This window comes from Lynx rufus, unplaced genomic scaffold (assembly GCF_022079265.1).
Source record: "Lynx rufus isolate CCGP_SWC_20201006 ecotype Redwood Valley unplaced genomic scaffold, mLynRuf1.p SCAF_3, whole genome shotgun sequence".
Taxonomy (NCBI): domain Eukaryota; kingdom Metazoa; phylum Chordata; class Mammalia; order Carnivora; family Felidae; genus Lynx; species Lynx rufus.
Genome location: NW_025814845.1, coordinates 58,478,363 through 58,505,853, shown reverse-complemented (window position 1 = coordinate 58,505,853; position 27,491 = coordinate 58,478,363). Strand labels below are relative to the sequence as shown.

The following is a 27,491-nucleotide window of genomic DNA, read 5'->3' as shown; positions in this document are numbered from 1 at the left end:
AGAGAGGGAGACACAGAATCGGAAGCAGGCTCCAGGCTCTGAGCCATCAGCCCAGAGCCCGACGCGGGGCTCGAACTCACGGACCGCGAGATCGTGACCTGAGTTGAAGTCGGACGCTTAACCGACTGAGCCACCCAGGCGCCTCACAAATTAATTTGCATTTTAAAGTCAATCAACATGTTACAATTAATCCAGGTCTTGCCCTTTTACCTTGTGTAGGTCGGGGGGAGTTGAAACAACCAAAAGCAAAACAAAAACAGTATTTAAAGTTATACCAAAAAAATAACTTACGCTCCTCATTGCTCTTTTTTTTTTTTTTTTTAATCTTTTATGTTTATTTGGAGAGAGAGAGAGAGAGAGAGGGAGGGAGAGCGCGCGCAGGGGAGGGGCAAAGAGAGGGAGACAAACTCCGAAGCAGGCTTCAGGCTCTGAGCTGTCAGCACAAAGCCCCACGCCGGGCTGTAACTCACCGGCCTTTGGATCCTGACTTGAGCCAAAGTCCGAGGCTCAACCGACTGAGCCACCCAGGCGTCTCTCCTCATCCCTCCTTCCCACCACCCCCGCAACTCTAAAATAGGATAGTGCTATCTACTCCCAAAGGAAAAAGCTTTTTAGGCTGTGGGATTTAAAAAACGATTAATCCTCATGTGTCAGTCTCATAGGAGTGTCAGAATGACGAGATAAACTAATATGTGTGGCAAAAAAAAAAATCTTTGCATTTCATATTATTTCAAAACGTTAAGTAGGAGTGTTTGGCTAAGGGTGGAAAACGTCCCCCCCAGCCCCCTCTCCACGCCCCCCAAAAACCTCGCGTAAACCACTGCAGCGCATTTCGGGACTGGGAGTAAATTTGACACTCGGAGGCTCCCGTAGTCTGGCTTTTTTTTTTTTTTTTTTTAAGAACCAAGATGGCGCTGCCTACCGAGTGTCCCATGTGCTATTTCCGGTCGTACTCGGAAGCAGGATTCCCACCTGTAGCTGATTCGGTTGGTGGTGGCAGGCGGTGTGAGGTTTCTTAACACTGCTCCTGGCGGATCCAGTCAGTAGCCAGCATGTCTAACAGAAACAATAACAAGCTTCCCAGCAACTTGCCGCAGTTACAGAATCTGATCAAGCGGGATCCGCCGGCCTACATCGAGGAGGTGGGAGTGCGACGCGGCGCCGCTACAGACCGGGGTGTGACTGGTTTAGACAGTAGCAGGGGGAAGGAGTGGAGTGGAGCTGGGATCCTGGTTCGCCCAAAGTTCTCCTGCTAGGTACAGGAGTCCCTCGGGAGGAAAGAAAAGGGGTTTATCTCCCAACCTCACAGAGGTGGAGAGACAGATAGCCCCGCCCCCCAACCTCCAACTTCCATGCAGATTTATCAGCCTTTTCCTTTCAGAAACCCCTAAGTTGAGGAAGTCTGTAACACTTGATGAATTGTATGTTAGAATGCCTTGGGTCGAACATCTGTTTCTGAGAGCCGGAAATGGACCTCCAGACATAGGATTCAAAGCTGGCAGTGGGGACAGTTAAGTGCAGAAAAGGGTACTGGTCTGGAGGGATGCCAGTGATCTGAAAGTAGCACCGAGGAGCAGAGAGGACACCTACTGGCTCAGCAATGCTGGGCGGAAGAAAACGAGGTAGCAGTGTGTTAGGAGAGAAACAGGTTTCAATAGAGCATCAGAATGACTGGGCTACTTTAAAAAATATAATGCCCTGACCCCACCGAAGAGTTCTTGGTCTGGGGACTAGAGGGGAATGAGGGATGTCCTGGGAGCCTTGTATATTTGTGGTGACTGATGAACATAAAGGGTGTAATAATATTAGTTCTCATCATCTTAAGGCATATATTAGTGGCTGAGCCACGGGTAGGAAGGGGGGAGAAGTGAGATAAAGATCTTAGCAGCAGCACACCGAGTTCTGGGGCTCTTTCCATACTCCTGTCACAAACGGCGGTGTGGAGTCAAGAGAGTAGGGTCTTATCTGAAGCATGGAGGGGCGGTAGTTCCTTTTCTTGATTCCTGCTCTTGGAGAAAGCTGGGGACCTAAGAGTTTTGTTTGGGGAAATCAAGAGTTATGTTTTTTGACCATGCTAGGTTTAAGATGTCTATTAGAGATCAAGACAACAGATGTCAGGCAGTTGGAGTTATGGATTTGGAGTTTACTGGACTAGTAAGGACTGCTAATATAAAGAAATATTCATAGTGTCGCTCTCATACACTCACAATTTAAAGCTATGGTCTAGGAATGATGAGTAGATGTAGGGCATGGAACTGAGGCCTGGTAAGTTCCAACATTAGATTGTGTTGTTGTTAGAATTAAACATAATTAAATGAGAAAATGCACATAATGACTTCGGCATATTGCAATTGCTGAGTAAGTGGAAGCTATTATCATTATTTTTGTGCCTTAAAAGAAGATGGTAATTTTGACGGCAGAGTTGTATAGTTGTGATATAATTTACACTTTCTGACCCAATATTTTTCTGCTGCTGCGAGTGCTCATATACACAGAAAATGTAGTAAGGGTCATTTGGATAATAAATGGCAGAATAGATCCAGAATCTGAGTTTTTGACTCTTGCTTTAATGTTCTTTACACCATACCACCTAAATTTCTAATGATAAGGGAAAGGGTCTTTAGAAAAATTTGATGTATCAGTTTTTTTGGAATCTTATTTTGAAGAATGCAGATAAGGAAAAGATGTTTCTGGACACCTTTGCCATGTCTTTTTCTCCTTGCCACTATCAGAGATGTCTTAGTACTAAGTAATTTCTCATTTTTTACTGAAAAAGTCATATAATAGGAGGTGACTAACTTATATCTTATTTTCCTACAGTTTCTACAGCAGTATAATCACTACAAATCCAATGTGGAGATTTTCAAATTACAACCAAATAAACCCAGCAAAGAACTGGCAGAGCTGGTGATGTTTATGGCACAGGTAAGATAATAATTTCTGAAAACAAATAATAATAATTCTGAAAACAAACAATTTCTAAAACAAAGACCAGTTGTTTCACAGTTTGCAGAATATCTTTCCAGTAGTACCCAACCTTATTCCATTCAGGAATGGAAACTTATTGTAAAAAAATATTTTTTTGTTTCCGTTTCTTACAAATGTTATTTTCTTCCTGAGTTGAATTAGAAGATTTTGGGGCGCCTGGGTGGCGCAGTCGGTTAAGTGTCCGACTTCAGCCAGGTCACGATCTCGCGGTCAGTGAGTTCGAGCCCCGCGTCAGGCTCTGGGCTGATGGCTCAGAGCCTGGAGCCTGTTTCCGATTCTGTGTCTCCCTCTCTCTCTGCCCCTCCCCCGTTCATGCTCTGTCTCTCTCTGTCCCAAAAATAAATAAACGTTGAAAAAAAAAAAAAGATTTCACTAGAGCTTTTTGCAGAACCAACCAAAGCAAAACTTTCAGACTGTTTTTTTTTTTCAAATTCATCATAAGAGCAGATTTTAAACAACATCACACATATTTTACTAATACTGCAAGAACAATGAAAGAGGTCAGAGAGATTAGCATGTAGAATAAAAAAGAAATGATTTGGAACTAGCTACTTCTATGAAACATAGCCTTTACTCTCCTTTTTCAGAACATCATAAATATGTGCATATGAATTGTAGGAGAGAAAAAGAAACTTCAGAAGAGCCTTTGCTTTGTTACAGATTGGTCACTGCTATCCAGAACATTTAAGTAACTTTCCTCAAGAGCTGAAAGATCTTCTTTCCTACAATCACACTGTCTTGGATCCAGATCTTCGAATGGTGGGTCTAGTATTTGGATTTGATAAATTGTGTTGTGTTTATATGTGCATGTATTATGTGTTCAAATGAGAACAGCCTCAGCTAAACATCTTCTTAAAACATAAATCAGAATGCGTCACGAATTCCTTAAAATCTTTCTGTGGCTTCTCATTTATACTTCGAGTAAAACTCAAACGTATTAACATGGCCTATAAGTCCCTACATGATCTGCTTCTTGCCAGTGTTTTTGACCTCGTCTCCTGTAGCAGAATGCTGCTCTCCTCTCTGATCTTTCTGTTCTTCCAGCATGCTAACCCTGCCAGGAAGCTCTTTTCCCTCTTCTGAATACATGGTTCATTCCTTCTAGTCATTCAAATCTCAAATGCATTAAGAGCCCTAATTATAACTTTTTTACAATGCTTTATTGATTCACTTATTTTTTAATTTGAAGAGTTTGAGTAAAATTCAGTTCCAACTGGGCAATGCCAAGCTGGAATTGATTAGGAGCACTCCCGTAATGCTGAATTTAATAAATTTATTCATTAACTGGCCAGTTGGAGCATTCAAGCCATTGTCACTGTAGTGGTTGTTATTGGGTCCTGGCTGAGATTCCCCCTTACCAGCCTAGTGCTCCCATTTCCGTCACTGGTGGTGAATGTTGGCTGCTGATGGCCCCCAGCTGCCCTCTCTCTGGTGTCTTGTCTTCAGCTAAATGAGAACCCTAGCACCTGGGAGGTTGCCCTCCCAGCCTACAGGTTGTACCTGACTAACCCAGAGATACAAAAGCCCGGCTCTTCCCTCAACGTGGGTCCAACTTCATGTTGCAGTTTGTGCTCCAGGGCTTCTCTGTGATTGGACTAAAGCTGGTCTCCAGCCAAGGACATATCCTTCCTCCGCTTTTCTTTTCTCTGCCCTGTCCTGCTTCCTTTACTTCCCTTCTAGAAGAGAGCATACCCTGGACAAATCACTGCAATGAATCTGGCTCTGCTGCTAGGGAACTCAGCCTAAGGCATTTTCAGATTTCATACATCTGCTTTTCAGATACCTCTACAGCAGGTAGAACTTAACACAAATATTATGATCACAAAACATATTAATATCCTTTGCCAAAACTTGTACAATGCTAAGTCTAGAGATTCAGCTTTGTTTCTTACATTTTCCCAGGATTTTTCTAATTCTACCATTTTTATAATTCTTTAGGATTTTATTAATTTGATTAGGCCCAACAGAAAAAGAATACCATCTCAGACAAGCCAAGGTTTCAGGCTCTGGGTTGCCAACTGAATGACTCTCACTTGGGATGTGGGACCTGGCAGCACAGCCCAAGAGACTTCAAACTCAAACTATTAGTCAAAAGACTTTTACTTATGTCATGAAACTTTTCGAGTCCCTATAGATGATACAGATTTGAGATTTTGAGTATAGAGACCTAGTGTCTTTCCAAGTACTATAATTAGATTTTCTTTAAGTTTCGTGTGTCTAACAGTACCAACTAAACTGGTCTGCAGGCGTTGTTAAATAAGTAATGTATGTATGTTTCTTTGTCATTTCTTATGATGATTAATAGGCTTAAAAAATAATAGAGATTTCCTTTGCTAGGACACAAAGGATTGAGTCTGTGTAATTAGCATTCCTCTTTAAAGGAATCATTTGGAACAAACTGGTGGACCTCATTTTAATTGGTGATGGTGATAACCACCAGTCCTTATCAATTACTGGACTTACTACCTAGTGTGTTTGTTTCTTCCCCAGGACTTTTTGAGTCATTCCCAAGTTTTTGTTCACTCTTTCCCGCTTACACAGCTAGAACTGACTGTGTTTCTTAATGGAAGAAACAAAATATCTATGTATATTAACTTTCACTTAATAAAATCAGTAAAATGATTTTTTTTATCTTTCTTTGACACTGTAACCTTTTTATGCCTTTTGTTCATTTCTTTTTTTTAAGCCTTAATTATTTTTAGTCCAAATTGTTATCACCTGGCCAGTGGGAGCTTCTCAGTCCTTTTACCAAAGCCCCTGATATTTTTGAAAGCATCCTTACATTCTGGCGGAAATAGTTCCAAACCCCTTTTTACTGCTTTTCCTGCCCCAAGACTTGGAATCAACAATTCTCCAAGGATTACTCGTTCCATTAATGGAGAACAGTTGGTAGAAACCAAACCTTGGGCGATAAGGGTACTCGTGAAAGTCGGTGGTAAGCAGCTGTGCTGCAAGTGCTGTTGGGCAATTCTTGGTACTAATGATACTTCCAAGGAACGCCTTGTAAGGTCACAAATCAGGTTGATGATTCCAGATTATTCTGTTCTTGTTACCACACCTTTCTTACTTCTGTGCATTCATTGATCACGTAGGGGTTTGTCATATCTTGACACTTCCTTAAGTAGCCCTCCGTCAGTCACTGTATCAGTTATATTACCCTGTTTTACTTTATTCATGACACGTATCATTATCTGAGATACAACTGTTTAGGTGCTTCCTTGCTTGTCTGTCCCACTCCCAGTGTAAGGTGTGCGAGGGCAAAGACTGTACTATTGACTGTACTATTCTGATGCCCAAAATGGTGCCTAGTTAGTAGAAGATATCACACTTTCTTGGGATATATGTACTCCATTTTCTCATTTTAATTTCATCATCATTATTTTATAGTATGTTTTCTTTTCCCTCCTTAGACATTTTGCAAAGCTTTGATCTTGCTGAGAAACAAGAATCTCATCAATCCATCAAGTTTGCTAGAACTCTTCTTTGAACTCCTGCGTTGCCATGATAAGCTTCTGCGAAAGGTAAAGGGCAAAATTGCTTCCCCCCCCTTATATCTCCACATTTTCCCTTGCAGTAACATTAAACTTACAGAGTGAATTCTTGGTATAGTTAATAATTTTAACAGGAAAAAAATTGATGCTTGTGTGCATACAATATGGTGGTAATAGCTAACATTTAATGAGTGCTTGCTTTTTGCCAGCTACCATTCAGAGCTTCTTATATATTTGTTTACTTACAAAATGAGAGAAGGTTCATTATTACTGTTATTTTACAGATGAAAAGGCTAATGCACAAAGAGAGAGTAACATCCTAGAATCATGGGACATGTTAGTGGGGAAGCAGGAGTATAAACCCAGGCAATATGGCTCCAGAACCCAAGCCTTTTCCCACTGTACTATACTGACTAGCTAAATCAGAGCATGGACTGGACACTCATAGCTGTAACAACCCCCAACGGATCTCCCAAAACACTACTTTTTTTTGTTATAAATATTTCCCTATGACTAGTATTTGCTTGTATAAACCAGCCTAGAAGCTGAAGGTTTGTGAAAGAAATTTACGAAAGAAAAATTTAAGTTTACATTTTATTAACTGGAGGGCCCCTTAGGTGACTCAGTAGGTCGAGCAAATGACTCTTGATTTCGGCTCAGGTCATGATCCCAGGCGCACCCTGAGCCCCGTGGCACACTCTGCACTGGGCTTGGAGCCTGCTTAAGATTCTGTCTCTACCTCTGCCCCTCTCTCCTGGTTGTGCTGTTTGCTCTCTCAAATAAATAAATTTTTTCCAAGTGTCGGTGATATTTGTATTGCCAGTATCATCTTGCATGCATTAGGGGCTAAGTAAGTGGAGCAACTTTCCTTTTTTTAAATAACAATTTTATTGTGATATAATTCACGTACAATTCATCTATTGAAAGTGTACAGTTCAATGATTTTTAGTATATTGGCAGAGTTTGCAACCATCACACAATCAATTTTAGAATATTTTTATCCCCCCTCAAAAAGAAACACTCCTCCCATTAGCAGTAGCTTCCCATTTCCTCATCTCTGTCAGGCCTAGGCAGCCACCAGTCTGCTTTCGGTCTCTACAGATTTACCTACTCTGGGTATTTCATATGAATGGAATCACACAATATGTAGTATATGTGTATGGCTTCTTTCACTCAGCATAATGCTTTCAAGGTTCATCTGTGCTGTTGCATTTATCGGTACTTCATTCCTTTTTGTTACCAAATTTATTCCATTATGTGAGTATACCACATTCTGTTTGTCCATTCATCAGTTAATGGACTATTGGGTTGTTTCCACTTTTTGGTTATTGTGGATGCTGCTGCTGTGAATATTTGTGTGGACATAGGTGTGGAAATATATTTTCATTTTTTCTTGGATATATAACTAGGAGTGTAATTGTTGGGTTATATGGTAACTCCATGTTTACTTTTCAGGGCAACTTTCTTTTACATTTTAGCTGTTGCCTTTTGTTTTGTTTATGGTGTCTTGTTATAGAATGAAAAGTGAATAAAATTAAACTTTCCCCTACATTTGTACTTTTTTCCAAATTACTCATGAGCAAGACTAGAAACGTTGGTTAACGTGTATGTGTTTTTGTTTTCCTCAGACTTTATACACACATATTGTCACTGATATCAAGAATATAAATGCAAAACACAAGAACAATAAAGTGAACATAGTAAGTACCCTTTTGTTTCCCATGTTTGCAGCATTGTACCAGCAGAGTATTGAGTCTTCCTTCTCCTCATTTTCTTTAGGTGTTGCAGAATTTCATGTATACCATGTTAAGAGATAGCAATGCAACTGCAGCCAAGATATCTTTGGATGTGATGATTGAACTCTACAGAAGAAACATCTGGTAATATATACGTAATTGTCTCTTGAGAAATAGACTCATATTCATTTAGAATTACTACAGAGCACATACACAAATATTTTTCTTGATCTTGAGCTCTTTAATATATCTGTCATAAATTAAGTTGGAAATAAAAATATAGAGCAATCCAAATAACTAGTAACATTGGCTGCCATTTCTTGAGCACCTATATCTCATGTTACCTTGTTCAACCTTTAGAATAACATAATTCAGGGGCGCCTGGGTGGCGCAGTCGGTTAAGCGTCCGACTTCAGCCAGGTCACGATCTCGCGGTCCGTGAGTTCGAGCCCCGCGTCCGGCTCTGGGCTGATGGCTCAGAGCCTGGAGCCTGTTTCCGATTCTGTGTCTCCCTCTCTCTCTGCCCCTCCCCCGTTCATGCTCTGTTTCTCTCTGTCCCAAAAAAAATAAATAAACGTTGAAAAAAAAAATTAAAAAAAAAAAAAGAATAACATAATTCAGCTTATCTGGAATTATCCCCATTTTATAGGTAACAAAACTAAAGTTCATAGAGTTTAAGCTTAGTAGCTAGCCAAGGACAGAGCTAAAATTAAAACCTGGATATCGGGGGTGCCTGGGTGGCTCAGTCAGTTAAGTGTCTGACTTTTGATTTCTGCTCAGGTCATGATCTCATGGTTTGTGAGATCAAACCCCATGTTGGGCCCTGCACTGACAGCACAGAGCCTGCTTGGGATTCTCGCTCTCCCTCTCTCTGCCCCTTCCCCGTACTCACTCACTTGCTCTCTCTCACACAAAATAAATAAACATTAAAAAAAAAAAAAAACTTGGATGTCAGACTCTCAAATCTGTGCTATTTCTGCTCTGCCACTCTGAAAATTTTTAAGTCACTTTATCCTCTGTATGAAATACCATGTTCTGTAAACTTTGGTTTATTGATACATTGCTCCTGATTCATGTTTTTTGCTTTTCTTATTTGCTAATTTTTATTTTACTATAAAAGTAATATTCATTGCAACAAAAAAAATTGGAGAAGCTAGAAAGGTTTTTTTTTTAATTTTTTGATAGTTTCACCACCCAGAGATGATCACTGTTAACAGTTTATGATACTGTCTCCTGTCTTTTCTTTAATGTGAATTTTTAAATATGGTTGGAATTTTGCTACACTAATAAGTTTTTATTCATTTTTTTTTTTAAATGTTTTCATTTTATTTCTTAGAGTGCAAGCAGGGGAGAGGCAGAGAGCGGGAAAGACACAGAATCTGAAGCAGGCTCCAGGCTCTGAGCTGTCAGCACAGAGCCTGACGCAGGGCTCGAACTTATGAACCATGAGATCATGACCTGAGCCGAAGTTGGACACTTAACCGACTGAGCCACCAAAGCGCCCCTGTATTCATTTTTTTATTTCACTTATCTTAAATAGGTTCCTATGTCATTAAAAATTCTTCAAAAAAAAATCTATCTTAAAAATGGCTGCATAATTTTCTGACAGAAGACTGGGCTAAAGTTTAAATGTTCACCTGTGGTTGACTATTTAGCATTTAGCAATCTATGACTTTTTTTTTTCTTCCTTTGTAACCCATGACTATTTAAACTGTGTATTCTAACCTGTCAGAAATATATTTTATTGTTTAGGGGCACCTGAGTGGCTCAGTTATGCATCCAGCTCTTGATTTTGTCTCAGGTCATGATCCCAGGGTCACGGGATTGAACCCATCATTCTCTGGGTTGAGCGTGGACCCTGGCTTAAGATTCTCCCTCTCTGGGGCGCCTGGGTGGCGCAGTCGGTTAAGCGTCCGACTTCAGCCAGGTCACGATCTCGCGGTCCGTGAGTTCGAGCCCCGCGTCTGGCTCTGGGCTGATGGCTCAGAGCCTGGAGCCTGTTTCCGATTCTGTGTCTCCCTCTCTCTCTGCCCCTCCCCCGTTCATGCTCTGTCTCTCTCTGTCCCAAAAATAAATAAACGTTGAAAAAAAAAAAAAAGATTCTCCCTCTCTTTCCCTCTGTCCCTGTCCCACTTACATGCGTTTGCACACATGATCTATCTCTCTCTCAAAAACAAAAGAAATACATATTGTTTATTTTGTGCCATTGTCAATGCTATGAAATGCAGTAGAATGAAAATTCACTTTGAAACCTTCATTTGTCTTACCCCAGGAATGATGCCAAAACTGTCAATGTGATAACAACCGCATGTTTCTCTAAGGTCACTAAGGTATGTGTCTGTAGTCATTTCCAGATGGAAAGTGGAGGAGATGGCTATGTGGGGAAGAGGTAGCGTAGGGCATGCAGTTCGTGTTTAGTAATGCTCTCTTTGTGCTTGGGCTGCTTCCCTGGTTCATCTGTGCTTTAGAGGCGGCAAATAAAGTTAGGAGTTCTTTAAATGCTTTGTACTAAATGATGCCTTAGTGTTTATTTTGTTTCATCCTATAATTCTTGACTGTTCTTTTGTTGGGCCAAAACACAGCTGAAAGAAATTTAAGAATATGTTAGACTTTCTGTTAGAAGGGCTACAATGTCACTTTTTTGGTGGTGGGGGGTGGGTTGGTGGCTGGATATAGAAATAAATTCTTGGCAATCTACTTGAAAGATAACAACTATGTAGAGCCTGGATTTTTAAAAATTATTTATATTTTTAGGACAAATAGCATTATTAAAACATTGTTTTAATTGAGAAAAATGAGCCCATATCCCACCAGTCTGATTTTGTTCCTTCAGATCCTAGTTCTGTGCATGAATAATGTGTAAACAAAAGTATTTATTCTTTGTTGTAAGCTGGGGTGAGTCACTGACTTTTGTTCTGATTGGTCTTTAGATATTAGTTGCCGCTTTGACATTTTTCCTTGGGAAAGATGAAGAGGAGAAACAGGACAGCGACTCAGAGTCTGAGGTTATACGTTCAACAGTAGATGCTTTCTTAGGTTTACAGTCTATCAGATTTCATTTTTGCTCTCAGTACAGATTGTAAAATCCATGACTGCTCAAGTTAGAAAGAAACTTACATGTCGCCTTTATCTTTTATTGTGTTCTGCCATGCTGAGATTTTATCGTTTAGAATTTGTCACTTACATTCACTAAGATTGGCTAAAGAACTAATAAAAGTTAGACTCATTCAGCCTTGTTCTTAGTTCCAAAGCTAACCTTTATCTCACTATATAAACTTAGAATGGAAATTGCTGCCAGCATATTTTTTGAGATTATGTCAACATTATAGAGAATTCAGAGAAGGAGAGGAATAATATCATGGCATCTTTAAAAGGCAAAATCAAGATTTATGATGTCATGAAATTTTTTTATTAAAAAATATTTTTTAGGGGTGCCTGAGTGGTGCAGTCGGTTAAGTGTCCAACTCTTGATTTTTGCTCAGATCATGATCTCACGGTTCGTGAGTTCCAGCCCCACATTGGGCTCTGCATTAACAGAGTGGAGGCTGCTTAAGATTCTCTCTCTCCCTCTCTGTCCCTCCTTCACTTGGTTGCGCACTCACTCGCTCTCTCAAAATGAATAAATAAACTTAATATTTTTTTATTAAAATCAAAATGGAGAAATTCTAAGAAAAAATACCCTTTCCCATTTTAGCATTTTGGTAATAAGAATACTAGAATTTATAATAAGATCTTTTAATTCATTTTATTAAGTAATGTATGAACAATATATTCTTATTGTAAAAGATTTCAGATATTCTAGATACAATAAAAGTTTTCTTAACCTTGTCTTATTTTCACTTCCTAATTCCATCTTCACAGATAACCAACCTGTTTCCTGTGTATTTATATACGGATGTGTGTGTATTGTCTTATGTATATATTAGGTCTTTGAAATATACATAAATAACATATATATTACTCTGCAACTGCTTTCTTTGTGTCATATATATAGATATACTGATGCATTTAGATCTTCTAAGTACATACAGATCTACCTCATTGTTTTAACCTTCACATATTTCAGAATATGAATGTATTATAGCTTAAGCATTTTCCTCATGATATTATTTCCAATTTCTTTCAATTAAAAACAAAGTTGTATTCTATACTTTGATAAAATTGAAAGCAAAATATAAAAGCAAAAATAAGTGTTGCAGTGAAAATCTTTGTGTGTACCTGTTTGTACACATGAGCAGATACTTTTTATTGAATTTTAAGTCATGCTCATTTTTTATAGTGGTTGCAGAGCATAAGTACACAGAAGTCTTTGAAAGGTTTACCATTTGCTTCTGTGCAGATTTTCCTTGTTTACAAAGTAGTCTCTTCTTCAGGATGAAGGACCAACAGCAAGAGACCTGCTAGTGCAATATGCCACGGGGAAAAAAAGTTCCAAAAACAAGAAAAGGTTGGAAAAGGCTATGAAAGTGCTCAAGGTGAGACTCATACCTGGAAAATGTTGTAGGAGTGATTAGACTATAGAATATGGGGTTTTAGTGGAAGCTGTTAAGAATTTGAAATGAAGAAATAGCATTTCTGAAAGACTTAGAAATGTGTGATGAATTTTTAAGTACTAGTTTTTTAAGTGACTAAATGTTTTCAACTCTAGCAAAATCTATACCTTGAATAAATTAATTTGCTTAAATTCACTTTTCACTTGTCCTAAGCAAGATGACCTATATTAGGGTATTTTTGCTAAACTTACCTTCTCAGGAGAGTACACAAATAAAATACATTTTAAATTTTGTTATATTTGGTTATTCTGAAAACTCATTAATTTGGCCCTTCTGTGTTTTTTTTGTTTATATTTCTAAATTCCTTTAAGTCTTAACAGGTGCTATTTGCTGGAACATTCCTGAGGTTTAATGTTAAAAGATAAAAACCACCTTTTGTTCTAGTTGAAAGAAAAGTTTTTGGAATAGATTTGTTGTGGGTTCCCCGCCCCCAATAGTCTGATGTAATGTAAATGTTTTTCCTCTCACTTTATTGCAGAAACAAAAAAAGAAGAAAAAACCAGAGGTGTTTAACTTTTCAGCTATTCATTTGATTCATGATCCCCAAGGTATTATAATTATGACTTCCCAAGTTCCTTTTTGGCCTTATCTCTGCCTGTTACCAGGGAATATAAGATCCCTGGCACTTACTAGACAATCAGTAATTGTTTAGTTGTTACTGGTTGGGTATAACCAATGTGGAAGAATAGCTCTTTGCTTCATGTCTTTAACAACAACATAGCGCTAGGACATTGTACTTGACTAAATGAAAAATCGATAGTCTTTTGTTGGTGCAGATTCTGATTTAGTAGGTCTAGGGTGGGGCCTGAGATTCTGTGTTTCTAGCAAGCTACCAGGTGGACCCACTACTGCTGGTCTGCAGACCACGCTTTGGGAGGCACGCTCTAGCGAACTGTTAAGTGGAGCTCCAAACAGTCATTCAAGATGTTGATGCTAAAATTTGGGGGACTTAAGACTTGACTTTGAGCACCATTGACAGTATATTCACCTGTGTGTGAATCTCTTCACCTTCCGTCATGCTGCTGTTCTTACCATCCTGGTTTAGCAGAGTGTTCTCAGGTTCAACTGTACCAGTCACTGATCTAACCGCTACCTTTCTCTACACCTGTTAGACAATGTTGTATAGACTGTGGACTTACAGTGGACTTCTCTGATACTCTCCTTTCCAGATTTTGCAGAAAAACTACTAAAGCAGCTAGAGAGCTCTAAGGAGAGGTTTGAGGTGAAAATGATGCTCATGAACCTCATCTCCAGATTGGTGGGAATTCACGAGGTTTGCATTCCATTATGTTTCTCATTTTGGTGAATATTAGAAGTAGAATCATTCATGGTAAAAGGAAAGCCATTAAGGTAGAACTGTGGCTTACTTTTATCTCTTAAAACCGCTTAAACCCATATAATTTACAGAAGAATAAAATCTCTCACTCTGAAAATAGCTGTTTTTATAATTTTGTTTTCTTATCAGTAAGTACGGATGTTAAATTGTACATATATTCAGTTTATGGACAGACTGTTTTGTGTTCTGTGTTTCTACTGTTTATTTGTTTTGCATATACGTTTTTCTGAGCCAACGTAAACTGGATATTTTTATTGATTATTACTACATTTTGCAGTTTGTTTACCTCTTTATAGCTTTCCTGACTTTCAGACCACTCTGGTAAGGAGGTTGTCATGTTTGCAGAGTTGAATTCTCTTGTCATTTATTTCATACTGAATTAAATTACAGGAGCTCCTTGGTGGTATTGTGTGTGTGTATCTATACACACACACACACACACACACACACACACACACACACATACACATATATATTGTGTGTGTAGATCTATACACACACACATACGTACACACATATATACATATGCACACATATATGTGTACACACACATTATATATATATATATACACACACACACATACATACATACATATGGTATACACATGGAAACTTCACACATACTCATAGACTGCTGTTGTAGGAAAGGAGAGATTTCCAAAAAGTTAGACCACTGAAGAAATGGCCATTGAGGTGGTTGCCTATCATTTTGCTCTTGAGATGTACTGCTCTCTACATCATGGGATGTGTTACTTTCTTCAAAAAGTTTTTTTTTTTTTAAGGAAAAAAAAGTAAAACAGGTTTACTGAAAATCTAGCAGTGTCGACATACATTGTTAAAGATGAAAGTACCCATGAATGAAAGCATTTGTTCCCTTTTCCTAAGACTTAACATTTTAGTGAATAGAATGCTTTTTCTCCATGAGCTGTAGTCCAACAGCAGGATTACCAGGTCAATTTATGTTATGTTTGTGCAGAAATTTCCTGTCAGACCTGAATTTGAGCTTGATCAGAAAGCAGAAGTGATGTGTTACTTAAGCATGGTGTTTGTTAGAAATGATAACTAGAGTTTCACAACTGACTGTAATTGAGCGTCCATTTTTATATTGAATGTAAATCTTCCTTGTTACTTGTCCGGTCTTCGTTTTGCTCTGTGGCTAAATAGAAAAAATTAATTAATTTGTTCTGATATGATGAACTTTGAGAAAGAGCAGTCCATCTCCATAGTTTCTCTTCCTGAAGTTCAAGATTACAGCTGGTTTGGTGAACATGTTGTCATATATTTAAATGTCAAATCACTATGTTGTACACCTGAAACTAATATAATATTGCTTGTGAACTGTACTGCTGTTTTTAAAAAAAGAATACAGTTGCTTTAATAACTAGATCCTGTCACTTTTATTTAGGTAGACTCCGGAGTGCTAGTGCTTTCTCCCTAAAATATAGATCTCAGAGTAATTCCTCCAGTGTGATTGGACTGATGTCCAGTAATAAAATGAGAACTGTAGGGTTTGGGTGATGAAATTATACCAGGCGCTATTCAGATTTGAATTACTCTTTTATCCCTTACTTTGAAGCCTTAATATCATTGCTTTTCCTTCTGGTAATCCTTTTTATCTTTGAAGACTTAAAAAAAATTCGTTCTGCAGCCACACCAGTTTTAAAAGTAGAAGAATGTTACATTGGGTTGACTTTTCCCCTCCTCTGGTTTATTCTGCATATACTTTCTTCTTTCTTGATATAATGAGGATAGCAGCATAGGCTCCCTTTCCTTGGGTAATACAGCACATCAAATCGTCTTGGGGCATGAATGCTTGTTGAGAAAAATCAAAAGTAAAAAATGATCCCCAGTTAGTTGAACGTGATGATAAAATTGTGTTAGGGAGAAATGAAACTCTACAGCTGCAGTTACGTAAATATTAAAGTCAGTGCATTCTTTCTGCAGCTTTTTCTCTTCAACTTCTATCCCTTTGTGCAAAGATTTCTGCAGCCCCACCAAAGAGGTAAGCCTCCCACTTGCCATTTTCCTTTGGTGGCCTTGGGTTTAGAGTAGCCATCCCAGTCTTTTGTTCTGTAATTATTAAAGAATTAGGAGTGTGTTTCAGAGAAGGAGAGAGAAACCCTTATGTTTTCTTTCCCACAATCTGCTGTGGGTTCATTGTTCTCATCAAGTTAACAAGGTTATTTTTGGAAAACAAAAAACTGGATTCTTAAAGCAAGTCTTTTTGTAATACCATGAATACTCAGGTAGAAAATTGTGAAAAAAGAAATCTGACCTTCTACTGTAACTTTGTAATAGATATCAGGATTTTATCTTATTGTTATCATTGCCCTCGTGTATTTGCACATAAAAACAACATAAGAGCAGGAAAGAAGAGATGGTTGTTTTGCCTTTAAACTTAAACCAAGATAAGAAGGAAGCCAGCATTTGTTAAACATCTAACCTGAGCCAAGCTCAGTGCCATGCCACGCACTGTGCAAAGTGCTTTACATACAGCATCTCATCAGATCCTCACTTCAATCCTGCAAGGTATAGAAATAAAAAAGACCAGGCAAATAAATGGCAAATTAGGATTCACCTCACTTCTTTCTTTTGCCTAATTTATACTGCCTGCCCCTTTCAAAGAGAATGTGTGTATTTATATTCGTAGTCATTCATTCATTTAGTGATTTCTAATCTGGGCACTGAGTTAGACACTCAGAATTTCACAGTGAGCATGAAAGAGTGCCCTCACCTTTGTAGAGCTTGCATTCTAGAGGGAGATCCAGAGAGTACTATGTGTCCAGTGTCCAAGTGAAGATAAGTCTTTTGAGTAAAAAGAAAGCAGAGTTAAGATGATAGGGAGCACTGGGGTAGATTCTAGTTAGATTATGTCAGGAAAGACATTTTGATAAGGCAGCAGTTGAGCAGGGACCTGACGGAAGTGAAAGAGTGAGCCATGCAGACACCTGAGGGTTGGGCGTTCCAGCTAGATTTAGCAATAGGATTAAGGGCCAGAATATGCTTCCCATGTTTGCTCTTAGTCCTGAGAGGCAGAGCAATAAACTGACTATGATCTTTCTGATCTCTTACATTTTTAGAGGTAACAAAGATTCTTCTGTTTGCTGCCCAAGCATCTCATCACTTAGTACCCCCAGAGGTGAGAACTCTTAAACCTTATTTCTGTCTGCATAGCAGTGCCACTATTAAGTATATCATGGTGGCTATTCCCACAGAGATTACTGCTCCCCTGTGTCACTTTTCTTCAAAGTGAGAAGAAGAGACACTAACTCTTAAGGAGATAGATACAGAGGTTTAGTTATAGAAACTGAAAAAAAAATTTTTACTATAGAAAAGCAAAGTTTGTTTTAGAGAAGTTGTTGAGAATTCTCACTTTAATTGCCAAATCTTGGGAGATCAAGAGTTATCGGTAAATTTATAGTGAATATTTTTCAAAGCTGATCATTCCTTTCTTTGATTAAAATAGCATTGAATTGTCCTGGGTCAAAACAATTTTTTAAATCCATATTGGAAAATAATATTGAAGGGGAGGAAAATTTAATCTGAGGATAACCAAGAAGCCTGAAACCCAACATACTTTTATCTGTCTTCCTCAGTCTTGATTCCTTCCTTCTCCCAAAACGAAGATGGATGGCTGGTTTTTCACTGTGAATCGTCTGTTGTCCCTTAATCCTCAAGTGTTTGAGTTGGTGGAGACATTTTATCAGCTCTCATCTTTCCTTTTTTTCCCGATTCAGATCATTCAGTCATTGCTAATGACTGTGGCCAACAATTTTGTCACCGACAAGAACTCTGGGGAGGTCATGACAGTAGGGTATGTAGAACGTGCCTGCAGGAAGTGGGTATGTTTTCAATGTACGGTTGGCCCTAGAAACCCTATAAAACCCAACTTCTGTACCTTTGATTTGGTCTTTTTTAGGAAACCTTAGACTGACCCATCTGTGATTGCTGTTTGGGTTTTTAAAATTCATTTTCCTTTTCTAGAATCAATGCTATAAAAGAGATAACAGCTCGATGTCCTCTAGCCATGACTGAAGAACTTCTCCAAGACCTGGCTCAGTATAAAACACACAAAGATAAGAGTAAGTTGCATGTTATTCTCTGTAGATCAAATATCGAGTGACTCTTTTTTCTCAGTAGCCTCTTTGCTCTGGAGTTTCTTTTCTTTTCTTTTTTAAAAAATGATTATTTATTTTTGAGAGAGAGCACATGCGCTCACACATGAGTGGGGGAGGGCAGAGAGAGAGGGAGAGAGAATCTCAAGCAGGCTCTGCACTGACATAGGACTCAATCTGTGAGTCATGAGATCATGACCTAAGCCTAAATTAAGAGTCGGATGCTTAACCAACTGAGCCACCCCGCTCTGGAGTTTCTAATTAAAGGTGTTATTTTACAGATGTGATGATGTCTGCTAGAACTTTGATTCAGCTCTTCCGAACACTGAATCCTCAAATGTTGCAAAAGAAATTCCGGGTAGGTGAAATATGCATATGTTGATCTAAAGGTCAGGGTCTTAGAAGGGGAGAATAATTTCCCACAGGATGAGTTTTAGTGTTTGTGATGCTTCAGCTATGGGTATTGGTTAATTATATTCTTTAAGCTCAGAATACAATTGATTGAATACCATTGTCTCAAATATTTTGTAGTTGGCATGTGCTCTTTGATGCTGACTCTTTTTTTAAATATATATATTTTTAAGTTTATTTATTTATTTTGAGAGAGAGCGTGTATGCGTAGAAGGGCAGAGAGAGAAAGAGAGAGAGAGAGAGAGAGAGAGAAAGAGAAGCCCAAGCAGGCCCTGTGCAGTCAGTGTAGAACCCAACATGGAACTCAATCTGACAACCGTGAGATCATGACCTGAGCGGAAATTAAGAGTCAGACACTTAAATGATTAAGCCACCTGAGTGCCCTTCTAAGAACCTTATTAAAAACAATTTCCTTTCCTTTAGGGTAAGCCTACAGAGGCCTCCATAGAAGCAAGACTGCAAGAATATGGAGAATTAGATGCTAAAGATTACATTCCAGGAGCAGAAGTTCTAGAAGTTGAAAAAGAAGAGAATGCTGAAAATGATGAAGGTTCATTTTCATTTTACCATTTTCCAGGATAAAATCACTCCTGTACTGTATTGACCTTGAAATCTTTATGTTGATTGAACACTCATTCAGCAGATATTTATTGAGCAAGGACTGTGTGCTAAGCATTGTTACAAGCATTGGGGATCAAAGGGCATCCATCGTTCCTACACTTAGGAAACTTACATTGTAGTGTAGATGTCTGTTCATATCCTCCAGGGAAGCTGCTCCTTATCAAGATCATACGGGGCACTTGGGAACGATAATGGCTTTTGGGTTTTTGCCTAGAAAAAAATAATGAAGGTTAGTCATAAACAGTCCTCCAAGACTCCTTGGTGAAGGAGAACACTTGGTGAACTTTTTGAAGAATACTTAATTTCCAGAGTTAGTGTTTATTACCTTGGTTGCTAGAGTCCTATCTTCTTCCTGTTAGTTCATTTGTTATATTAACAAAACTTTTTAAAGCGTTACTTGTGAGCTAGCCACTGTCAATATGAAGAAGAATGATATGGTCCCTGCTCTTGAAGGCTTTTCATAAATAGCTCTGCATGAGCAAAGCCCTGAAGTATTTAGGAAACTATTATTAATGTAGGATACAGGGTGGGATATAGCAAGATACCAGACTGGACATAGAATTGGGGTCTTATCGGGTGTGGTTGTATATATGCTATACCAAAGAGCTGAGACACTCTAATGGGGAACAACTGAAAAATTGCAAGTGTCTGTGATTTTGAAAGCTTACTGTGACTCCATTAAGAACTAATATCTCTTCATTGAGGTATCTACCAGGTTCCTTCACATCCAGAATCTATGACTTCAGTTGTCTGAATGATTGTTGCTCACTAGTTTCTAAAAACATGTATAAATATGCTTAGATGAGTTGTCAGATACTTGCTGTGTGGCCAAGATAAATGTACAGGTGCAATTTTGATGGACATGGTTTGGTGGAAAGATCATGGACTCTACAGTTAGACATGATTTTCATTTCATCGTAGACTGTGTTTTCTAGCAATGTGGCTCGGGGCAGGTAACTTGTATGGTCTGTTCCTCTTCTGTTGAGTTGTGAGAGGTAAATGATTATAAGATTTTAGCTCATGGTAGATCATGGTCAATGTTTATTATGCATTCCATAAAGTAATTAAATTGATGTGGCTTATTTAACAATAAATACTGCTTGATTCTTGGTCAGTAGAGCTCCACTGACTTTGATTACCTTACTTTTGCTTGATTTATTTCAACTCCCCCTGAGTACTAACAGTGTGCTGCTTCTCACACAGATGGGTGGGAGACCACCAGTCTCAGTGAGGAGGCAGATGCCGATGGTGAGTGGGTTGATGTGCACCACTCTTCTGATGAAGAACAGCAAGAAATCGTAAGTCCTAAAATTACCTTGTGCAAGTACGTCACTTGGATGTTTATTAACACCTAATTCATGGTGGGCCTTGTTGGGGTTCTAAGCTCTCACTTGAGCTAGTAGCTCTTTAAACCTTTGTTGTGTGTTTTCAAGTCCAAGAAGCTCAACAGCATGCCCATGGACGAGCGGAGAGCCAAAGCTGCAGCCGTTAGCACTAGCCGAGTTTTAACTCAGGAAGACTTCCAGAAAATCCGCATGGCCCAAATGAGGAAAGAACTTGACGCTGCACCAGGGAAGGCCCAAAAGAGGAAACACATTGAAATAGATAGTGATGAGGAGCCCAGGTAAAACGACACATACACCAAGTCTTCTTCAGTCAGCTCATGTGGTGATGAAAGTGTTACGGAAAGGAGTTCCACCCTTGTTTCATATTGTATTTGTTCTTCACCTCAGGGGTGAGTTACTTTCTCTTCGGGACATTGAACGCCTTCATAAAAAACCAAAGTCTGACAAGGAGACAAGACTAGCAACAGCAATGGTAAGTGAGGCATATCGTTCCCTTCAAACAAAAAGCAAATAAGCTGAAAAATTAAATAAAGTGAATAGCCATAGAACGGCAGTGTTTTATTTTGATGTTTTAAATAAAGGTATAATTAACATAGAGTAAAATGCACAGATATTTGGTGTTATGTTAGATGAGTTTTAACAACTAGATAACCATGCAACCACCATCAAAAACAAGATGTAGAACACAGAAAGGCAATAGTACGTGTTCTGGTATCTGGGAGGCATCCAAGCTATTAGGAAAGCAGGGGAATGTTTAATAGTCACTAATGAAAAGCCTCCGGCAAGTGCTGTGGTATGATTGCACATTTCCAACATTTCCTACTGCCTACTATTTCCGCTTTCTTTTCTATGCATTTGTTTTAGGCACCATCCCATACTGGTTCCACGTCACCCTGTGCATTCATCCCATTTGTACTGAAACCTGATTAGATAAGTTTAAAAATCCATGTTCTTTCTTCCCCACCTTTTCGTATTCTATCCCTCCTTCCTGAAATGCTCTACCCTTCCCCTCCTTTCTCCCACCATGAATGCCTTGATCCTATAATAAACAGTTTACCCATCTCCCTTTCTAGGAAGCTTCTCTGACCTGACCAGCTGAATTATGACCTTTTCTTCTACTGAGCTTCCCTTGCCCCATTGCAATATATAATGGTCATTTCTCCCCTGGACTGAGTCACTGGAGAGCAAGGACTGAGTTACATCAATCTTTTTTGTCCTTGGCACCCAGGAGAGTGCCTGGCACAGAGGAGACACCTATGTGGATTAGATAACTCTTGAAGTGTTTTTTTGTGTATGCTAATAGGCTGGGAAGACAGACCGAAAAGAATTTGTGAGGAAGAAAACCAAAATGAACCCATTTTCTAGTTCCACAAATAAAGAGAAGAAAAAACAGAAGAACTTCATGATGATGCGGTATAGCCATAATGTCCGGTCAAAGAACAAGCGTTCCTTCCGAGAAAAGCAGGTGAGTTCAACTTGAAGCTTGATTGGTTAGAATACTGTTGTCATTTTAACACTTCTTTACTCAAAACAGAGTTGTGCCTTTTAGGACCTTGTGTTAGGATTAATGGGGAGCATTATTAGAGAACATGGAGAGGTAACAAGTGGTCAGGGCATGTAAATCCTACACCTGACTTGGCTGAGATTCAGCTGTGTGACCAAAGGAGAGTCTCTTTTCCTCCTCTATAACTGCAGGAGTGGAAGCTAGATGGCCGGTAAGATCATCCCTATGCTAAAATTCTTGACATTGCATCTGTGAAACATAATATCAAGATCCTTCCTAATGTGCCCTTTTGCAAAACTTTTATGTTTACAGGTTTTGGGGATTTCATTTTATCCATTTGTGGTCTTTTATATGTAGTCCTGTGTGACTCAGTTGCCTTGCTTATTTTATTTGCTATAATAAAACAAATTCATGTTTTCGTCTATTTCTCTACGGAGGGTGTACCAGAGTATATTTTAAATATATTCTGAAGGATCACCAGGAAATCAAGTTAGGACGAAACAAGTGTTCCTAAGTTGCTAGCCAAAGATGAGTGTGCCAGACAGACATGTTAATGGCCAGCTTTCCAGGGCAGTGTTTCATTTGTGCGGCCACCCAGGCAGTAGTAACTGAATTAAGGTGCCATTTAAAATCTACCTATCTGCTTATTTAATTTTTCTAGTTCTAAACTATGTCCAACAACATCATGTAAATAACAAAGTGGCAGCATTTTGAATAGAGGTTGTTGAAATCAAGGTGAAAAGAAAGGTGCAGTTTCAGATTATAAATACCTGAATTTTGCCAATTCAATTTAAATTCATGGTTGAATTGATTCAGTCCATTAGCTTATCCTTCAGCAGACCTTTGTAAGATTTGAGGGTGGAGGAAATAGAATCACTGAGTTGCACCATGGTTTGTTCCTTCTTTCATTATGCAGTTTTTGTGACCTTGCTACATTTTGTGACAGTGTTCCCCTGCTTCTTACTTCCTCTGTTGTTTTACTGAGCCTTTTTTGGCATGATTTGGAAGCCTTGATTTGGAAGCCTTGTTTTGTTCCTTGCCAGCACCTCTTGAGTCATGAAGCTCCTCTCTCAAAGACTAAAGAATTTTTATTTAAGAGTTCGTTGGACATATGCACTTGTTGGTTCAAGAATGTTTTTTCCTTGTTCTCCCATTTTCTTGCCATTTGGAACCAAAAATTAATCTGAATTTCTGTTTATGTGTCCTTGCTCTATATTTTCTTCAAGGTATCTCTGTTACAAAACTTAACTCTAGGTTCCTAATTTTCTTATTCTCTCCTTCACTCTAGACCAGCACTGCCCAATAGAAATTCAATACAGACCACATGTATAATTTTAAAATAAAAAAGTAAAAAGAAAAAGGTGAAATTAATTTTAGAAATAGATCTTATTTAACCTAATATATCTGAAATAGTATCATTTCAGTATGTAATCAATATGAAAATTATGAGTGAGATACTATACCTTCTTGTTTTTGAACTAATTGATATCCAGTGTGTGTTTTACACTTGTGGCACATCTCAGTTTGGACTGGCTATTTTTGAAATGTCCAAAAGCCACATGCAGTTAGGGGTTACTGTATTGGGCAGTGCAACTTTAGAGCATCCCCAAAACTGACCTGTGACCCTAAAATAGAAAAGCTCAGTTCAGTTTACCTTTTGTGTGTGTTTTTTTTCTACTCACACAGAACACTTCTAACATTTATGGTCACCAAATATGTGGTGATTTTTTTCCCCCACACAAGCAGTTCTCTGCAGTACTGGCTAGTGTCCTACAATTTAACTCAATTCTGACATTGTTTTCCTAGAAATAGTGTCAGATCCCACAGGTTAAGGGCTCAGCCCCATGAGACTATACTCGCCACCCCCCCCAAGTGTTCCTCCCCCACCCCCCCACGCACTTCAGAAACCAGTCTCAAGCCCAGTGTTTCTGACTAGTCACCTCCTCCTTGGTTTGATTAATTTGCTACAGCTGCTTTCAGGACTCAGGAAAACCGTTACTTAAGTTTACCAGTTTATTAAAGTATATGATAAAGGATACAGATGAATAGCCAGATGAAGAGATACATAGGGCAGGGTCTGGGAGGGCCCCAAATGCAGAAGCTTCTGTCCCTGTGGAGTTAGGGTACATCTCCCTCCTGGTGTGAATGTGTTCGCCAGCCTGGAAGCTGTCAGAACCTCACACTACAGGGTTTTTTTTTTGAAGGCTTCACCACATAAGTATGATCGATTATTCATTCTGTACCTAGCCTCTTTCTCTTCTCTGGAGAAGTTTGTATGTTGGGGGGCAAGGATTGCTGAAAATGCCAAGGTATTTTTTTTTTTAATGTTTATTTATTTTTGAAAGAAGACAGAGCATTAGTGGGAAAGGGGCAGAGAGAGAGGGAGACACAGAATCCAAGCAGGCTCCAGGCTCTGAGCTGTCAGCACAGAGCCCGATGCGGGACTCGAACTCACGAAACTACAAGACCGTGACCCAAGCTGCAGTTGGCTGCTTACCTGACTGAGCCACCCAGGAGCCCTGAAAATTCCAAGTTTCTAATCATGGCTTGGTCTTTCTTGGACCAGCCCCCATCCAAGAGCCCACCTAGTTGCCTCATTAGAACAAAAGATGCTCCTAGGGCTCTTATCACTTAGGAATTTACAGGGGTTTGGGGAGCTCTGTGTCAGGGAGAGGGTCAAAAACAAATATTAAAATGATATGCTCTTATCACTTAGGGAATTACCAAAGTTTGAGGAGCTCTATGCCAGGAACCAGGGGCAGCGACCAATATGTATATTCTATTATCTTACACACTCAAGCTTCCTCTGGGAACGGAGCATCACATTTCATACCCCTTCTGTCCCTTGGTGATATTTTATTCTAAATAAAAGGGTCTTACATGGCTTGAAAGTGTACATGAGGTCTTCCTGTAAATTTTTAGAATATTCTCATAGAATATGTAAAAAAGAGGTGAGACTAGAAAAGGCAGGTGAAGCACATGGCAGAAAAAGAGGGGAGGATGGATCTTCCAGTAAAGCCTTAGGAAAGGTAAAGGAAGAGGAGGGAGAATATACTTTTCAAATGATGGCATTTGAAGGGAGAAGGAAACTGAGATATGTGTGAGAATAGCGAGTAGCCTGTGCTTTATTACAAAGTTTAATGAGCAGAATTAAGTCCGTGTAACCTTGGGTTACAACAACATCATTAGCTAATGTACAGTTCTTACTGTAGAGCTTTCCATTTTTTAACTCTGTTAGTGTGCAACAATATGAGCAGGTACTGTGATCTTTTTATATTTTACAGATGAGACTGTAAGACAGATGAGTCTGAGAAATACCTCCTCAGCCATGAAAGTTAGGCTAAAATGAACTTGTTAATTTTTCTACCTTCAGTATCTATCCTCGATCTCTTCTATCTACAAAGACATTCCAAGACCCAGATATAAATAAAGGCAAGGAGTCAATACCTTAAAATCATAAAATCCAAAAAGCTTGAACATTTAAGACGTAGAGTAACTTCCACGCCCCAAACATGCTTTAACAAAGCAAACAAACAAAAACACATACCTTGTTGAAATCCAAAAGACATCTTAAAAATTTCTAGGAACCAAAGAATAGTGCTTGAGAGTTTGTGAAATAGTATCTGTCACACACCCAAGACACACACACACTTAATCATCTCAGGAGGATTTGTTGACAGGAGTCCATTGTTGTACATCTCCATATAACCAAATTAGTATAATGGGGTACCCAAGAGTTCCCATGTTTAGATATTTTTTCTTATGTTCCAGCTGGCACTACGAGATGCACTTTTGAAAAAGAGAAAAAGAATGAAGTAACCTCCAAGCAAGTTCTCCATTCCAAGAAAAATGCTACATTTGTATCGTTGTTTTGAAAATTAATCAAGAATGATTGTTTACATTAAAAAGTCCCAAAGTACTGTATTGTGAAGAACACAGTAAACTTGGTAGCAACTTGGCATTAACGTTTTGGAGATAGGGAATGGTGGGAATGTTTGAAATGTAAACAGTAGTGGTGGTGTTGTAAACTCATTTCCATTTGGCATTCATGCAAAAAAAAAAAAATGTTTTGTGCCTACTAATTGTCATTGTAGATATAAAAATGAATGAACCATAACCCCTCACAGAAGGCATTCACAGCCTATTTGGGACATAGGAGGGGGCCGATGTGTGTTGTATGTGTATTTATAGCACAGTGTAAATAGTTCTCTAGTAGAGATAGGTCCCTGCTTCTCTGGGGTCATAGAGGACTCTGCAGGGCATGGGAGTTACATTTTCTCTTAAAACAGGACAATGTTACAAGAGTAAGAGATTCTTACTTGTATATAGGCTTACCTGCTGAAAACAGGTCCTTGCTGTACAGATTTTATGTAGACAATTTAGCTCTTTTAGTCCATCCAAAAAACTGTTAAGTATTTTTTTGAATGCCAGGTATAGGCTTTTTGGTTAAGACCTCGCTTTTTAAATTGCCTTAAGTCTAAATAGTAATCTTGGAGTGTTTTTTTAGTTTGTCATTTGAGCCGCCACAGAGGAAAAAGAAATCAGATTGGTTTCTTCAGCCTGCCATCATGCTGTAATATTTTCAGCCTACTGTGCTTTGTCTCAGCAAAAGGTTCCTAATGTCAGATAGGTTCCGTTGTGTGTGTTGAGTGCTGTGTTGGTCTCCCTTGCCTGGGCATGTTTGAATAGATTTCAGGGGACACAGAGCCCTGGTCAGTCTCTCTCTGCAAGTTATTGCATTTGGAAATAGTTTGGTGCCTTTGCCTCAGATTTCTTAGATAGGAAGATGTGGTAGATGAGAAAATTTTTCCATGTTACTTTAGAATAAAAGACAATTTTCTGCCCACCCAGAATTAGAAAGTAGCTTCTAAAACCACTTCTCTTGTTCACTTTCTGAGTTCGCTTTGGTTTTATTTGGAAGAAATTCCGTGACCTTCCCCAAAGATGCCCCAGGTCACTGGAGATAGTTGTGAAAATCTTGAAGTTTTATGATCAAATTGTACTGGCCTGGTGAGGGGGGCTCTCGGAGTCAACTTTGGCAGCTTCAGTGTTTGACAGGAAGTGTCCAGACCAAATTTGAATATATCAGACCTGAAACTGCTCTCTTTCTCACTTTTTCTCTTTCTCTTTCTTTCTCTTTTTTTCTATCTCTAACTCTCCTTCCTTCCTCCCTCCCTTCCTTCCGTCCTCCCTCCCTCCCTCCTTTCCTTCCCTCCTTCCTTCCTTCCTTCCTTCCTTCCTTCCTTCCTTCCTTCCTTCCTTCTTTTTCTTTGCACTTTTGAACTGGGTGTCTCCTCATGTGTCTAGCTCCAGAGAGAGGTAAATAAAATTCAAAATGGCTGGGTCACCTGGGTGGTTTAGTCGGTTAAGTGTCTGACTCTAGATGTCAG

At 39.0% G+C, this 27,491-nt stretch overlaps 1 protein-coding gene across 1 annotated transcript; it reads left to right on the top strand.

Moving 5' to 3' along the window:
• The first annotated feature begins 927 nt into the window (after nucleotides 1–927).
• On the top strand, nucleotides 928–27,275 carry SDAD1 (SDA1 domain containing 1). Its single transcript, XM_047091664.1, has 22 exons — nucleotides 928–1,142; nucleotides 2,821–2,925; nucleotides 3,649–3,747; nucleotides 6,399–6,509; nucleotides 8,108–8,179; nucleotides 8,259–8,359; nucleotides 10,488–10,545; nucleotides 11,146–11,220; nucleotides 12,589–12,690; nucleotides 13,247–13,316; nucleotides 13,938–14,041; nucleotides 16,049–16,106; nucleotides 17,185–17,243; nucleotides 17,842–17,918; nucleotides 18,089–18,186; nucleotides 18,501–18,577; nucleotides 19,054–19,180; nucleotides 20,455–20,549; nucleotides 20,685–20,875; nucleotides 20,985–21,069; nucleotides 21,901–22,062; nucleotides 25,873–27,275. The coding sequence occupies exons 1-22, from the start codon at nucleotides 1,053–1,055 to the stop codon at nucleotides 25,918–25,920; spliced, it is 2,064 nt and encodes a 687-aa protein (XP_046947620.1). The 5' UTR covers nucleotides 928–1,052; the 3' UTR covers nucleotides 25,921–27,275.
• Nucleotides 27,276–27,491: the final 216 nt, after the last annotated feature.

Excerpts from the sequence above, each read along its gene's own strand:
- SDAD1 (XM_047091664.1), top strand. The coding sequence starts at position 1,053 with ATGTCTAACAGAAACAATAACAAGCTTCCCAGCAACTTGCCGCAGTTA. Across the intron at positions 12,691-13,246 it reads AGGCTATGAAAGTGCTCAAG|AAACAAAAAAAGAAGAAAAA; the intron begins GTGAGACTCATA and ends ACTTTATTGCAG. Across the intron at positions 17,244-17,841 it reads ATCACTTAGTACCCCCAGAG|ATCATTCAGTCATTGCTAAT; the intron begins GTGAGAACTCTT and ends TTCCCGATTCAG.